The sequence below is a fragment of the Danio aesculapii genome, chromosome 6 (genome assembly GCF_903798145.1).
Source record: "Danio aesculapii chromosome 6, fDanAes4.1, whole genome shotgun sequence".
Taxonomy (NCBI): Eukaryota; Metazoa; Chordata; class Actinopteri; order Cypriniformes; family Danionidae; genus Danio; species Danio aesculapii.
The window spans coordinates 8,777,067-8,792,751 of NC_079440.1; the positions used below are offsets into that span (position 1 = coordinate 8,777,067).

A 15,685-nucleotide genomic window follows, 5' to 3' on the forward strand; every position below is an offset into this window, starting at 1 on the left:
TTTCACTCAATCTGCTCAAATAAGGAAATCCAAAAAGGTTTGCATAACTTTTTAATGTTACAGTTATTAAATTTATTGTCTATAATTTTCACAACATTGTTCATACCAAGAGCTGAACAAGTCCACTAGAATTTGCATCAAATACTATAGCAAATTATTTAGCAGTTATGTGGATCTTGTAATATTTAAGAAACTTACAATAATTAAAAAGTTGTCCATTCCTTTTGAATAACTGTCTCACCAATATTATATCATTATTATCCTAATTTTTGTAAAAAATAATGATTTATTTTTACAGGTAAACATTTGTTGTTCCATATCACTGATTTATGTGGTAAAAATTATTCTTTTAAATAACCATAGTAAGCATACCTGTTTATAAAAAGAGGAAAGTTTTATCGGCACCTTGTCAATATCAAAATTATACCTAAATCATAATAATAATAATAATAATAATAATAAATAAATAAATAAATAAAAATAAAAACTTCGGAACCCCCACCTTGTCAAAAACTAATTCTGAGATGATACTCCAAATTTTAGAATTCGGGTAATTCGTAATCCATTTGTTTTTAAATACACAATTATCAGTGCTGAAATCAAGAACATTGAGACCACCATCTTCAACTGTATTGCACAAAGTTGTTTTAAATAATGTGGTCTGTTCCTCCATATGAAATTGAACAAAAAAGTGCCCATCTCTTTAACGACTGTGGAACATCTAACCCAAGAGACGTCTATATTAAACGTGACAAACCTTCAGTTTTGGCTAATAATATTCTTCCTTTGATTGACAAATCTCTCATTAACCATAAGTTAAACATTAACGTTTGCGGTGATTTGGGAGAGCAACGTAATGACGTAATCTTGCACGCGACGCCGTAACCGCCCATAAACAAACATGGCGCACTATGCTCGTTGTTTGCAGGTCTGCCTTCTCGTTTTGAGAACGTATATTAACATACAGAGTAATTTAATTCAACGACTTCATGCAGTTCAAAGACAATGTCACAGACAACGTCTACGCACAAGACGACAAGTAAGCATTGATTAGATTGTATGCATTATATACGTGCAGGATTCTCAACTACTCGTGCTGGAGCACTGGGGGTTTTCAATGCACAAATTGGAGACTGTTTAGCTAAAATACGAATAAATATATAACATGCAAAAAAAAAAAAAACGGAGCAGAGAATCACAAAATGGTCATGTTTAACTTTTGTTTGGCAAGAAGGTGGTTAAAAATAATTATGAAAAATAATTCAATAAATTAAATTGTGTGGCTCTAAGGATGTTTAATCCACATAATTCAGAATGCGTGATAATAAACAAACCATATTCACATATGCAAATTAATGAATTGAAAGTCCTCCGTTAATTCCGAACAACTAAGTGAAAATGTAAATTTTTTTAAAGCTAGGCTAATTACAGAGACGAAAAAACAAGGCTGTTCCGTTGTCAAAAATATGTATTTTTATACATATTTTATACACTACCTGACAAAAGTCTTGTCTTCGATCCCAGTTGTAAGAGCAACTAATAATAAATTGACTTCTTGTTGATCATTTGGAAAAGTGGCAGAAGGTAGATTTTTATTTTATTTTTTTTACTTCGATGAATTATCTGTTTAACTGCTTCCCAATCATCACAAATACTGCAGAAGACCTATTGGAACCCGCATGGACCTAAGATTCTGAGAAATAAGTCAAGTTTGGTGAAGGAAAAATCATGGTTTGGGGTTACAGCCTGAGGTATCAAGACATTTGTGCTGCCCATTACATTACAAATCAAAGGAGAGGGCAAATTCTTCAGCAGGATAGCGCTCCTCATACTTCAGCCTCCACATCAAAGTTCCTGGAAGCAAAGAAGGTCAAGGTGCTCCAAGATTGGCCTGCCCAGTCACCAGACATGAACATTATTGAGCATTTCTGGGGTAATATGAAGGGGGAGGCATTGAAGATGAATCCAAAGAATCTTGATGAACTCTGGGAGTCCTGCAAAAACACTTTCTTCACTTTTCATTATGACTTTATATTCTATACTGTACATTATTTCTGTTCAGTGACTTAGCAAAGTCAGACCTTACTGTCCTAATTAAATAATTAAAAATCAAAGCATGATCATATTTTATTTTGGCAAAATAAGCGCAATGTAGAGGCCTTTGCCTTTCATATAAGCCACTTATAATGTAATGATCAACTAGAAGTCAAGTTATTATTTGTTGTTTCTAAAACTTGGATAGGCGACACAACATTTGTCAGGTAGTGTATATTCCAAGCCTGAAATTCTGTAGCACAATGTCCTAAAGGATAGTTCACCCAAATATTACAGTTGGCTGTTAATTTATTTAATTTAAATTAGCACATTCAAAGATTGTTGGAGACTCAATGGCTACTGGCACTTTGAGAGAAAAAACAACATACAAAGGCAAACCGTGTCTCCTGACAATACACTTTGTGTACAGGTAAAGCAAAACTGTATAATGCATTTTTAACTACGTTGTAAATAATGTTTATTTTTTTGCCCAGACTGATCATTTATCTTAATAAGACCATAATCCATCATCAGGAGCCATTAGTATTATTATTATTTATTTATTCATTTATTGCCAATAGCCATTGGCTCGCATCTTTATGAATCCCCAATGGTTTCAGATTTAAAAAAAATAATAATAATGTTCTACTGTTGAAAAAGTCATCTACATGTTGGAAGGTCTAAGGGTGTATACATTAACCCAAAACACAATACTTAAGTCTTAAGTATAACATGCATAAAAAACACTTGAGGCCTTTATTTAGTTGTCTCACAACAGAAAGACACCTGAATGTTTCAATTACATAAAATCCATACGCCTTCATTTTCCTAACAGATAGCCTTAGTGATGATGAGAAGACGGACGGCAACTGTGTGGTCACATCCGCGAGAGCACCGCTGGTGGGACGTCATTGTGCCTGAATTCACTCCAGAAGAATTCATCCAGAATTTCCGAGTCTCGCGGGAATCTTTCGAGTACATATGTCGCCGTCTCAGACATATGCTCGAACGAAAAGACACCAATTTCCGCTTGAGCGTACCTGTAAAAAAACGAGTTGCCATTGCGCTCTGCAAGCTCGCCACTGGCAGCGAGTACCGATATGTCAGTCAGCTTTTCGGGGTTGGCGTGAGCACGGTATTCAACTGTGTGCAGGACTTCTGCAATGCCGTCATTAAAATTCTTGTGCCCGTGCACATGAAATTTCCAAATCCCGAGAAGCTGAAGGAGATGGCAGACGTTTTCGAGAATCGCTGGAACGTACCACAGTGCGTTGGCTCAATTGATGCACACCACATCCCAATAATAGCGCCTGAAAAAAACCCTCGTGGCTATCTTAACCGAAAAGGCTGGCATTCGGTGGTACTCCAAGCAGTAGTAGACGGCAACGGACTCTTCTGGGATTTATGCGTTGGTTTTTCTGGAAACCTAAATGATGCGAGGGTGCTACGACAGTCTTACTTATGGAGTTTGTTGAGTGAAGGAGAACTGCTGAACCACAACAAAGCAGACATCTCCGGTTGTGATGTTGGATACTACCTAATTGGAGATTCAGCTTATCCCTTGCAGACCTGGTTGATGAAGCCGTTTCCCGATATTGGTGGACTGAACCCGCAGCAGGAAAACTTCAACTCCAGATTGATTAGCGCAAGGTCGGTTTCGGATCTGAGCTTCAAGAAGCTGAAGGCACGATGGCAGTGTCTCTTTAAGAGAAATGACTGTAAAGTGGAGCTGGTAAAGAAGATGGCTTTGACCTGCTGCGTGCTACACAATATCTGTGAGGAAAAAGGGACTCAGTTTACCGAGGACTATTCAACTGACCATTTGAACTTGCAGCCTCCTGTTCAGGCATTAATAGAGAACGGACAACCAGAAGGAACGGACGTACGAGAAGCATTATCAGACTTCTTTAACAGACAGAGTGATATTATTCAAGTAGTAGTTTAATGCTGTTATGGTTTTCGCATTCTTGGTGGATTTTTTTAATGAATGTTCTTATAATTGATGTGTAGAGTATACAGCGGGGAAAATAAGTATTTAACATGTCATGTTTTTTTGGTTCTGTGGCTCTCATTAGGGATGTGCACATTGATGCCCGTTATTGATATATCGATACTCAATCTTTGAATTTGGTATTGATATTTTTTTAAGTATTGATATTTCAATAATTTCTACATAACTAAATGTTTTAGTGCTGTGTACAGAATTGTCGGTGATGCTTTGTATACAAGACGTTACACCAATCAATCTGCGGCGGAAAGTGACGTGAACACTCATGTGCTTTTCAGATAACTTAAACATACTCAACACTCGCAAGTCACACACTTCTTCATTACGGAATGACATGATGGCAGAGAGGAAACGCAGCATGTTGTGGTGCTCATCAGCTGAAAAAGCGTTGCGCGAGCAATATTTATGATAAGAAAGTCATACACAGCAACAATATAAGCAGCCTTTATAAACACTTACAGACAACACACCCTGAAAGTTATAAAGGGGAACAAAAACAAGCTGCCCACCCATCCTCTGTTCAGTCTCCCTCTGTCCAACGAAAGACATTATAGGAGTTTTAAAGGAGGCAAACCCCTCTCTCTCTCTAAGTCAAAATTATTAGCCCCTTTAAGCTATATATTTTTTCGATAGCCTACAGAACAAACCATCATTATACAATAACTTGCTTAATTACCCTAACTTGCCAAGTTAACCTAATTAACCTAGTTACGCCTTTACATGTCACTTTAAGCTGTATAGAAGTGTCTTGATAAAGATCTAGTAAAATATTATTTACTATCATCATGGCAAAGATAAAATAAATCAGTTGTTAGAAATGAGTTATTAAAACCATTAAGTTTAGAAATGTGTTGACGGCGGCTAATAATTCTAACTTCAACTGTGTGTGTATGTATGTATGTATGTATATATATATGTATATGTGTATATGTGTATATAAAAACAAAACACAACAAATCATAGGATAGTATTATAATATATAGTAAAATAATAATTAAATACAAATAAAAATAAATAAGTCAGTTCTTTCTACAGTTCCTGTTACCATTAGGTGAATAAGTATAAGTGTGTATGTATCTCACTTTTAGAGGCAGACAATTTAGAAACAGGCGATTAATAAATATATGAACATATGATCTCATCCAGCCGTCCCCCCACTTTTAAAATGTCTGCTACACCCCTGCATGCTGGTTAGAAATGTTGTCCGGATTGATGCTGCGCTGACGCCACGTGACTGTCACATGTGGCATCAAAGTACAGCAACAGTGCTCTGAGATCAGACGACCGATTCAGACCGTGCAGCATCTGAAGAGCGACTGCACAAGCTCTGATGAGGACACCGATATTACACGATTGGCCTAGTTCACAGCATGACAACAAGCACATGTGTTTCAGGTTTATTATTGGACAACTTCCGATGCATAAAATTCAAAACAAACCATTAACTTTTTATACCCTCTCTATCTCGTACACATCATGCTAATTAAAAAGCTACAAATATTTTACTGCAGTATCATCTTTTGTTAAATAATCTGGTTATAAAGGCTGGATTGTTTGCACAGGTTTATTTTTAACCTTTTTTTATACAGACTATTTACTGAATTCAGCTCTATAAATGATTTAAATTATTCATTTATTCATTCATAACTCATTAAGACTTAATCAGAACACCTTGTTTTGGGTTTTACACTAATATATATTGGAAGGTTTTATATTTATAAATGTAAACCCCTTTTTAGCATATTCAAACAAGAAGTATTAGCCTAAAGAAGGATGTTTAAACTCCTAGAATTTGTGCTAATTGCTTTGTATTTAATTGGCCCTGTTCGTTTTTATGTTTATATTACCCTCTCGTTTCCCTTTATTTCTCTCATGCGTTTGTAATATATTTAATTTCATATTTAATTTAATGAACTCTAGTTTGTAGAGACTGTATTATGTTTTATTTGTAAATCTTTTGTTGTTATAAATACAAAAAAATGCTGACGCCATGTGATCGGTCATCATGAATGCCGCAACTTTGAACCCCGAAGTGTCCGGATGTCTGGTTTGACTGCTCCGTTTTCAACTCCGCCCCCGCCTGCGCTCGGCTATTCTCGTTGATCACCGGCTGCAGCTGTGCTTCATGTCGAACGCATCTCATGTTTTGATCTTTTGATTGGTCTCACGCAGTCACGTGATGCAATTTCACCGGTCAGAGTTCACCAAGTTTGAACTTTGCAAAGCAGCGAACTGCAAAAACTTGCATTTTTGAAAACTTGCGTTTCTGGTCTGATGCATTTGCATGGGTATGAATGGAAGTCTATGGGGAGAAAAGTCCAGTGTGACCGTGGCTTTACTTTTCACTTTTTATGGTCTTCTTGACTGACATCAGCAGATGTGCACTAATCTGTTGGTTCCTTTATGAAACCGGTGTCAAACTTGGTTCCTAAAGGGCCATATCTGCACTGTTTAGCTTTATTCCTAATTTGACACCTGATTGAACTAATTGAACCTTTCAGTAAAGCCCTGTTGACACGGTGTCATTTTAGCCATGATTTGGTCGCCTGAGACAAATTTAGGAAATCCTAAAATATTCCTGTAATCCTAGGCTAAAATCTGTGGTCTTTGATCATGGGTTTGTCTTGTTAACCGACAGCTGCTTTAAACTGCGGTCACACTAGAAATTTTGCGAAATTTTGTTGTACAGCGCTGCGAAAAGAGGCAGGATTAAACAAGATGTTTAGACATTAACAAAGCGAGCTATTTGCTCCATGTTTTAAATTTCTGTCCAGAGAGGTCATGTTTTGATCCTCGATTGTCTCACGCAGTCAAGTGATGCGAAACTTTACACATGACTTTGTGTTTCCGGTCTGACGCATACGCATGCATATGAATGGGGAGTAAAGCACAGTGTGACTGCAGCTTAAGTGACGTTTTTAAACTAATTTCAGGAGAAAATTAACAGGGCTGGCACTTTATTAGCAATCATGTCATCATCCAATCATTTTTAAGATATATTCCAATAAATAATTAGAACATTTACATTTCTCATATCTTGATCCAATATCCAACACTTTCCAGCAGTGATTTCAGCAGCAATGAGCGTCAAGCCATGAACTAATTTTTGTACAATCTAGGCCAGGAACCAATTTGGATAAGAGCGCCGAATCTGATGACGCAAATCAGCATAGGGAAATGTCAAAATGGCTCTTTTTCTGGTTTTATTATTGAGTCAAGCTGTAACCAAAATTAGCATTAGTTTGTTTGTTTGCCCTCAGGTATCACAATGTGGGATCATGAAAAAGTCATGGAATAATGACGCCAAACTCCGGGTGAGTTTTCTTTTGTGTCTTGACATTACAACAACTGAGATCTTAAAGTCTGACATGCTACAATCGTCTTCAAATTATTCAAAATCACAGTGTGAGTCCGGTTTAAAGGTGCGGTCACACTTGACTTTTCCTCCCATAGACTTCCATTCATACGCACGCGAATGCGTCAGACCGGAAACGCGGGGTCATGCGTCAAGCTTCGCATGTTGCTGCGGTGCAAAGTTCAAGCTTGGTGAACTCTAACCTGCGAAATCACATCACTTGACTGCGTGAGATCAATCGAGCATCAAAACAGGACCTCTCTGGACAGAAATTTAAAACATGGAGCAATCGCTTGCTTTTTTAATGTCTAATAAGCTTGTTTAATCCCGCCCCTTTTCGCAGCGCAGCACGACGGAATTTCGCACACACAAAGCCCAGTGTGACCGTAGCTTTAGTGTGTTAAAGCAGGGTTGGAACTACTAATTGCTGTAGGCCTGAAGCGTTTGACACAATGATAGGTTTGACACACCTGCTTTATGGTGTTCCTTCGAGAGATACTATTTTACGTTCAAAGGAGGCTCTCAAAGATTTTATTTTAATCACAAAAATTTCACAACATGAAAAAGAAAAGCACATTTGTTAAAAACAATTAATGGTTTATTCGTTAATAGAGTCGCTTTACCTTCACACCTGTCAGATAAAATGTTTTTATAGGAGCAAATCACAGGGTGTCCATATTTTGCGTATGAGGTGATGTACACATGTACACTGATATTTTTATCAAAGTTTTCCCTCATTTGTTTTGTTTTTTTAAGGTGCAGTATGTCAGATTGACCCCCAGTAGTTTAACTTGGCATTGCAATTCAAAAATCGAAACACTTTGTCATTAAGCCCCTCCCCTGAGAAAGCCAGGCAAACGCAGGTTGTTTAGATTCAGATTGGCTACATCCAAGCGAACTACTACTATGACATGATCACCTCAGGTACTGATTATGTGCTTTCTTTTCAGCGTTAAATGCTACCAATGCGAGTGTGACTGCCATTTTACATGACATTTTATGCCATATTGAAGGCAGCAGCAGATAGTCTACCTCAGATCTTTAAAATAAAACGAACATTTGCAAACCAGCAAATATCAGTCACCCAGCATGTAATTTTAATAATGTTAAAGGGGTTTAATATGTATTAATTAGATTCTAAAACTTTTTGTTGAAGTGCAATACATTATTCTGTGCTTCTGAATAGCTGTATTTAAATGTTTCTGTCGTCTGATCAGACAGTAAATTTGCTTGTCTCTTAAGTCTTATGACACCGTTAAAATGTATGCTGCTCAGCTAATGTTTGTGGTTGTAATTTATATTATTAGCAAATAAAAGCCACCTAACGTGGATTTTTATAACTCTGAATCTGCGCCTCATTTCAGAGGCTGCTGCTGTTCGCCAGAGGCTGCATTTTCAACCGCAGCCATCAAGACTAAACTGAAATTTGGTGTTTTCCACCAAGGCAACCCAGAGTGTTGTAATATAAATAGGTAAACTGGCAGTGGGCAGGTTATAGTGACCCAAAAACAAAGACTAATAATCTAGTAAACTGACTATAGCATTGTTTTTCAGATAAACAAATATGTTCACTTGACATGTTTCTTAAATATCTGCAAACATATGGTATTTCTATGCTTTAGAAGAGTCAAAAACTTGCATACAGCATCCTAATCTCATGTTAAGAACATGCCAAACCATCAAATGGTGATTTTATATAAGGCCATGTTGGCCCATCAGATTCCTGAAAAAGAACAGAGAGCAGCATAACCTGATATCAAACAAAAGCTGACATCATGAGTCAAAAACTGTGGTTTCACTGGCCAAGTGACCACACAGTTACCAAAGTTTCTGAATATCGACACCCTGGCTGGGGTTTTCAAGCGGTTTTGGTTTCAGTAACCTGAATACTGCATTTGCGTGTAGACAAACAGCCAAACCACGTACAAAAAAATATCAGTGTTAGTGTGGACAAGACCTCAGAATGCCGAAATAATCCACTTTTGTAGGAGACAAACACATTTTGTTTGCGACACTACTTCCATATAAACAAAGATGGGACAAGATGGTGTTGTAAAGGGAAAAACAAAAGCATTTTCAGGGATAGAACAAGTTATGAAATTCAATGACAGTATTTTCCTATAATATACAAAATAACCATTCAAAATGGAGGAACACATTAAAAATGTTACAAAGAATAGATTTCAGTTTAGCTTTGACTCTGTGTGCAAACATGAATGAAGTGTGCATGTCTATGGCTTGTTTTCCTGCTGTGCCTCCATTAGAGTCACCATGCGTCCCAAAAGTCCAAGCATAGAATTGGTAGCTTCATCCATTTTATTAAGAATGGCTGTATTAAGTTCTTTGGCATGTGCCATAAACCGTTCATCAGCAGTCTGTAAATAATCAAGCAGCTCCTGGTTTGAATCATTCTTCCTTATTCTGCCTGATCCCAAAGACTTTTTTATTTGCGTCTGAGAAGAGCTGAGGGACGGTTCAGGTTGGTTCAGCACTTCATCATCTGTAAGCAACATGATAGCAGCAGCATTACTTGAAGAGCTAAATGTACTAGGGCTGTGCAATATGGCATTATACATTTGAATTATTAGCCCTCCTGTATATATTTTTTCCACCAATTTCTGTTTAACAAAAATATTTTTTTTTTCAACATTTCTAAAGATAATTGTTTAAAAACTAATTTTTAATAATTGATTTATTTTATCTTGGCCATGATGACAGTACATAATATTTACAAGATACTAGTATTCAGCTTATATTGCAATTTAATTATTGTATAAAGATGGTTTGTTTAGTAGACAATCAAAAAATATATATTGCTTGAGGGGGCTAATAATATTGACCTATAAAAAAAATAAAATAATAAAATAAAATAATAAATATATATATATATAATTTATTCAATGAAAAAAACTGCTTTTATTCTAGGCAAAACAAACAAGAATTTCTCCAGAAAAATTTAAAAAAACATATATATACATATAGGAAATACTGTGAAAAGAAAATCCTTGCTCTGTTAAACATAATTTGGGAAATATTTGAAAATGAAGAAAAAATAAAATCACAGGAGAGCTAAAAATGTTGACTTCTATATGTTATGTACAAAATAGCTAGTTTCACATTATGGTCTATAGTTTAATTTTGTGGTGGCACAATATATTGTTTACGGTAATTACTTTTTCATAATTTATGAGCGCAATATTACACACCATTATGGTGACACAGACAGAAACATGAAAAATAGTATCCTGGGAACGTTGGAATCTTGATAGTACACTGTTTACATGCAATTTCTTAAGCAATATTTTTATTTTTATGTTGGACCTGTGATCATTCCTTTTTGAAAAGGGTTTTATACTTTATTATATTTATTTGATATTTCAACAGTTTTGCCTTTTTAAGTTCTATATAATGTGAGAAATATAAATCGCATAGAAATAAGTACATTATTGACTACATACTTTAAAGTACAAATTAAATCAAAACTTAACCATATGATTTTGTTTTGTTGGCTCACATTGCTAATGCATGTCTTTTTATTATTGGTTTCAAAAACCGTTAACAATAGATTGCAGAAACTTAGAACATTAGAAAAAAAACTGAGATGTTGTTACATTCTGCATAATACATTTTAAAGAAGGGAGAAAGAAGAAAAAAATATAAATAAAACGTATAAATTAAATAAAGTAAATAAAAATTAAAAAACAGAGACCAGAGTGGAAATTATATAAGGTTATACATTGAAAACCATTTGTGACTTTTAAAAGACTTATTGTTTTTTGCCCATTAAAGACAAAATGTATGACTTATAGTAAATTAGGAAAATAGCCAGAATTTGATTTTTTTTTTCCCCAAAATGTTCACTTGTGAAAAAAAAATATATTAATAAAAATTACCCATTATAATAAAAAGATGAAAAATATACTGAATGCAAGATTCAGGGTTGCAATAAAATACAATTGTCAGTGCATGTCATTAATTAAAAAATTGTTTGCCCTTCTAATCTTTAATTAAAATCTGAAAATACACTTTTTTTTTTTTCCAGTTAAATTCTCAGATAAGTCTGTCTGAGATATTGGGCGTGAATAACATACTTAACCACGCCCCTCCAACGGTCAGTTTTAAACTGATGTGGAGTTGTCTGTTTGCTTGTAATAACTCTTCTAAAACCCATTTCCCGATCTTTTTGAATGAAATGCCTACTTTAATACATCCAATCAGTTTGCAGTCGAAAAAAAACAAGCCACGTCCATCGTTTTCTCATTTAATATTCTGTTTTTCTAGGAACTACATCAAAAAAAAAGGTTGCAGCTTCTGTTTCATGTGGACTTTTTAAAATGCAAGAAAGTAATAGTTTAGAAAGTTATATATAAGTATATAAATATATATATAAGTATATAAATATATATATAAGTATATAAATATATATATATATATATAAATATATATATATATATATATATATATATATATATATATAAATATATATATATATATATATATATATATATATATATATATATATATATATATATATATATATATATATAAATAATTAATTGAATTGAGAAATGATACAATATCGTGACTTTTATATAAGGATATGAGATTTTTGTCAGATCGCCCAGCCCTTTCATGTAATGCATTGACTAAAGACTGATTTACACTTCTGTGTCGAGTGATCGGCATGACCCATGGCGCCTGCCTTGCGCATAGTGGTGCGTTTTTACTTCTGCATGCTGTTTGTGTTCTACAATAACACTTCCAAAATGCTAGATGGCAGTAGGTTATGTTCCTCTGTGTTGGGTTTCTTCGTGGGTGTTTTGTTTTTTCTAAATGCTAAAACTCGCCCATTCAGAGGCAGGAACCGGCGGACATGCAACAACTTTAATCATAAGGTAAACACAAAACAAAAGTTTCCATCTGGGGCTCCTTTGCGGGACTTGACACTTGTAAACAATTGCTCCATCTTGCTCGTGGCTATTAGCACCGCCCACACTTGTCACCGCTATTAAACCGACCAATCATAGAGCTCGCCCGATGCGTCGTTGCACTGTGTAGTTACTTTTTTTTTCTTTCTGAAAGAGGTGCGCGTCAGCGAGGTGCATGCGACCGCACGAAGGCTGCACCGGACCATGCGCGTACGCTTGGCGCAGAAATATAAATCAGCCTTTTCTAGTCTTGCCAAACATATGAATCCAGCTACAACAAAAATTAGCAACATCCAAAATGTGAAGAAACAGTTGGACAGCTCACATTGCGAAAACGTGTAAAAAAAAGAACAAACCAACTTACCAAGATCAGCTGCAGAAGAAAGCGATTCGGCCTTTATCGCAAGCATGGCTGAAGCTGAATTTAAAGCTTCAGACAGTTGATTGGCTGGTAAGTTTTCCAGCTCATTGTCCATAAGGTCGTCATCATCGGTTTTAATGTTCAGTTGGATGCTGCTTTTAGTTGGTTCGATCTTTTGGTCCTTTAACTCCTTTTTAAGTTTTTTGATTTTGTTAACGATTTGCTCGGTTGTACGGGTAAATCCAGCATTTACCATCTCCTGGCATATGTCTTCATATACTCTCTTCCGTCTTTTCGATTTTTCTAATCTCTCCTGGAATTCGGTGGAAGACCATATGGTGAGCAGCGTGTTGGTTTCTTTTGAAGTCCATTGTTGTACAGATTTGTGCTCATGTACTTTGCTACCTACAAAAAAAATATACATATTTAGTGAAACATTTTTAACTAACTTTATAGGTTTTCTCAGGACTGTATTGTGATATGGAAAAATTGATATAAATAATGACATGTTATTTGACAAGCACCGATTAGATGACATTTGACATAGCATCTCTTCTGTTGGGAGAAAAAAAAAAATGTTTTTTTTTTCTTAAGCGAGTCAAGTGATATATTTAAAAAATAAATTAATTAAAAAAATAAAAAAAAACTTTACAAATTTGACAAATATTGCATTAAAAAAGTTTGCACTTAAGTAAGTTCCACTTCAAAAGAGACCCATTTCGATAATGCAACGGTTTAAAATAAATTTAACAATCATTTGGATTGTGGGCATTAAGTAAATATTCATGAGCAGTCTAGTATGACCTATTCAACACCTTGTGTAAACAACTTGTTCATAGTATTTATACAATTTTGTTGTTGTTGTTGTTATTATTATTATATAACGCTATACAATGATTATATTGCTTTAAGTACATTGTATATAACTGTGCAGCCCTAGTACCCAATGTAAACACATTGTGCAACATAACATTGTATGCAAATAAACAAGCATGTCACAATGAGAAAGTTATCCCTCATTACACATCTGGATCCATTCGTACATGACACTTATTGCTTCACAAATATAAAAGTGATTGTTTAAAAAAGTAAAATTTTAATATTTAGATGTGGACTTTTTTAAAGTGATCATGAGTTACATGTCCAAGTAAATTAAACTCATATCAAATAATGCTACTTCACAGTTATTTAAAATCACATACAAGAATGCATGTATAGATATTTTTAAAAACAATTTATTTATTTAAAATGTGTAAATGCAGTAACAAAATGGTTTTTAAAAAAATTTAGCATGCACATCTTTAAGGTAAATTTGGTTTTATACTCTCACATTTGCTCAGTGACATGCACTCTATATTGTTTACCTTGGAACTTTGAATATTCTGTCTGAAATCTCATGCAAGTATGACTTGAAAGTAACATTAACACTATTTATTTGACTGTGGACAATGTTGTACGTTGAATTGAGGTAAAGTTGGTTTTATATTCACACACTCGTACTTTCAGCTTAATAATATACTTTCAGAAAAGTCTTCTTCGCAAGTATTCTATCAGTTTTCACTTATCAAATTTATAAATACAGTGACAAAATGGTTAACTTGATAGCGTTCACATCTTTTACTTTTTATCATTCAGATAAGTTGCTGATTAGTTACTATGGTTTTAGCTGGACAATATTGAGGTACACCTGTTATACATAACAATGAAATGCAAAAATCTTACACAAATTGTGTAGGCATTACCAGAGTTAAAAGAAACTGATTGAGGTAAAGTTGGGTTTATATTCACATATTCAGATATTCTCAATTATATTTCACAAAAATATTCTTTGCAAATTCTAAATAGTAAATTCATATTAGTAGCCAATGGCTATCAAAATACAACATTGTTCACAGTCAGATAAATAGAAGTATGACTTGAAAACAACATTAGCACTATGTAATTTCAAACCGAATATTCGAAGTACCATGGTAAACGAGTAGATATAGTGACAAAATGGTTAACATGATAGCGTTCGTCTCTTTTACTTTATTTTCTCGTTCAGAGAAGTTGCTGATTAGTTTACTATGGGTTTTAGTCGGACAATATTGAGGTCCACCTGTTATTTAAAACGATAAAATGTTAAGATCATAAACAAATTGTGTATGCGTTAAGAGGGCGAAAACAGCGGGAACTCACTTATTTCATCCCCAGATGACACGGGCGATTCAGGGTTGGTTTCCACAGTGGCCGTCGCCGAATTCAAGGCCCTGGTGAAATGACTGGATGGTCGGTCTCCCAGAATCGACTCCATAACTCCATGGTCGAATGTTCTCTTGTTCTGTCCTCCACGGCCGCGTTTGCTTGGTTTCATCTTCAGATCCCTATATTCCTTCCGAAGCTTTTTCAGCTTGTTTACGATTTGCTCGGACGAGCGATTGAAGCCGCCGTTCATCATTTCTTGGCTTATCTCGTCGTACACTATTTGCTTCTTCTTCGACCTCTCCAGCTTCTCTTGGATCTCTGAGGAGGACCATATCGCGAGTAGCACGCTGATTTCCTCTGAAGACCACAGCGTGTGTTTACCCTCGGACATTTTGTGGGATGTTCAGTTAAAGGCACGGTCACTGCAGACAGCAGCGTGGTTGCTACAGATAGAAAGGCTGTTGTTTTGAAATCGTTTCCTGGTGACGTCATATTCACACGCCTGTGGATTTGGGTTCCTGACTCGAGGTGAGTGCACCTTTTAGGGCCTGTGTGTGGTCAAATATGCTCTAAAACACACTAAATATTATATAAATAGAGGTGTGTGTGGTGTTTCATTAGTCAAGGGTCATCTTGCATTTTGTTACAGTTCTACGTCAGTAGGCGGCGACAAGTGAGTTAGCCTGTTCATTAAGTCATTAACAACATCAGTGCTAGAATAAAATTGCACCACAGATTACATACTTCCCTACAAAACTGTGAAAATGTGTTAAACTTCTGCAGGCATAACGTTACTGAATGTTCAGTGGACTACC

At 35.4% G+C, this 15,685-nt stretch overlaps 2 protein-coding genes across 2 annotated transcripts; one reads left to right on the forward strand and one right to left on the reverse strand.

The window, feature by feature from the left end:
• Positions 1–909: 909 nt before the first annotated feature.
• On the forward strand, positions 910–4,953 carry zgc:113227 (uncharacterized protein LOC541506 homolog). Its single transcript, XM_056459446.1, has 2 exons — positions 910–1,039; positions 2,870–4,953. Exon 2 carries the CDS (start codon positions 2,882–2,884, stop codon positions 3,977–3,979), a length of 1,098 nt encoding a protein of 365 aa, XP_056315421.1. The 5' UTR covers positions 910–1,039; positions 2,870–2,881; the 3' UTR covers positions 3,980–4,953.
• Positions 4,954–7,973: 3,020 nt separating this feature from the next.
• si:dkey-261j15.2 (uncharacterized protein LOC794828 homolog) lies at positions 7,974–15,344 on the reverse strand. Its single transcript, XM_056459447.1, has 3 exons — positions 14,865–15,344; positions 12,690–13,091; positions 7,974–9,897 (listed from the first exon to the last, which is right to left on the reverse strand). The coding sequence occupies exons 1-3, from the start codon at positions 15,259–15,261 to the stop codon at positions 9,629–9,631; spliced, it is 1,068 nt and encodes a 355-aa protein (XP_056315422.1). The 5' UTR covers positions 15,262–15,344; the 3' UTR covers positions 7,974–9,628.
• Positions 15,345–15,685: the final 341 nt, after the last annotated feature.

Bases quoted from the DNA above. Each gene is read 5' to 3' on its own strand.
- zgc:113227 (XM_056459446.1), top strand. From the start codon at position 2,882: ATGATGAGAAGACGGACGGCAACTGTGTGGTCACATCCGCGAGAGCAC.
- si:dkey-261j15.2 (XM_056459447.1), bottom strand. From the start codon at position 15,261: ATGTCCGAGGGTAAACACACGCTGTGGTCTTCAGAGGAAATCAGCGTG. The intron at 13,092-14,864 runs GTGAGTTCCCGC...TTTTTTTTGTAG, and splicing joins GTCATCTGGGGATGAAATAA to GTAGCAAAGTACATGAGCAC. The intron at 9,898-12,689 runs GTAAGTTGGTTT...TGTTGCTTACAG, and splicing joins TTCTTCTGCAGCTGATCTTG to ATGATGAAGTGCTGAACCAA.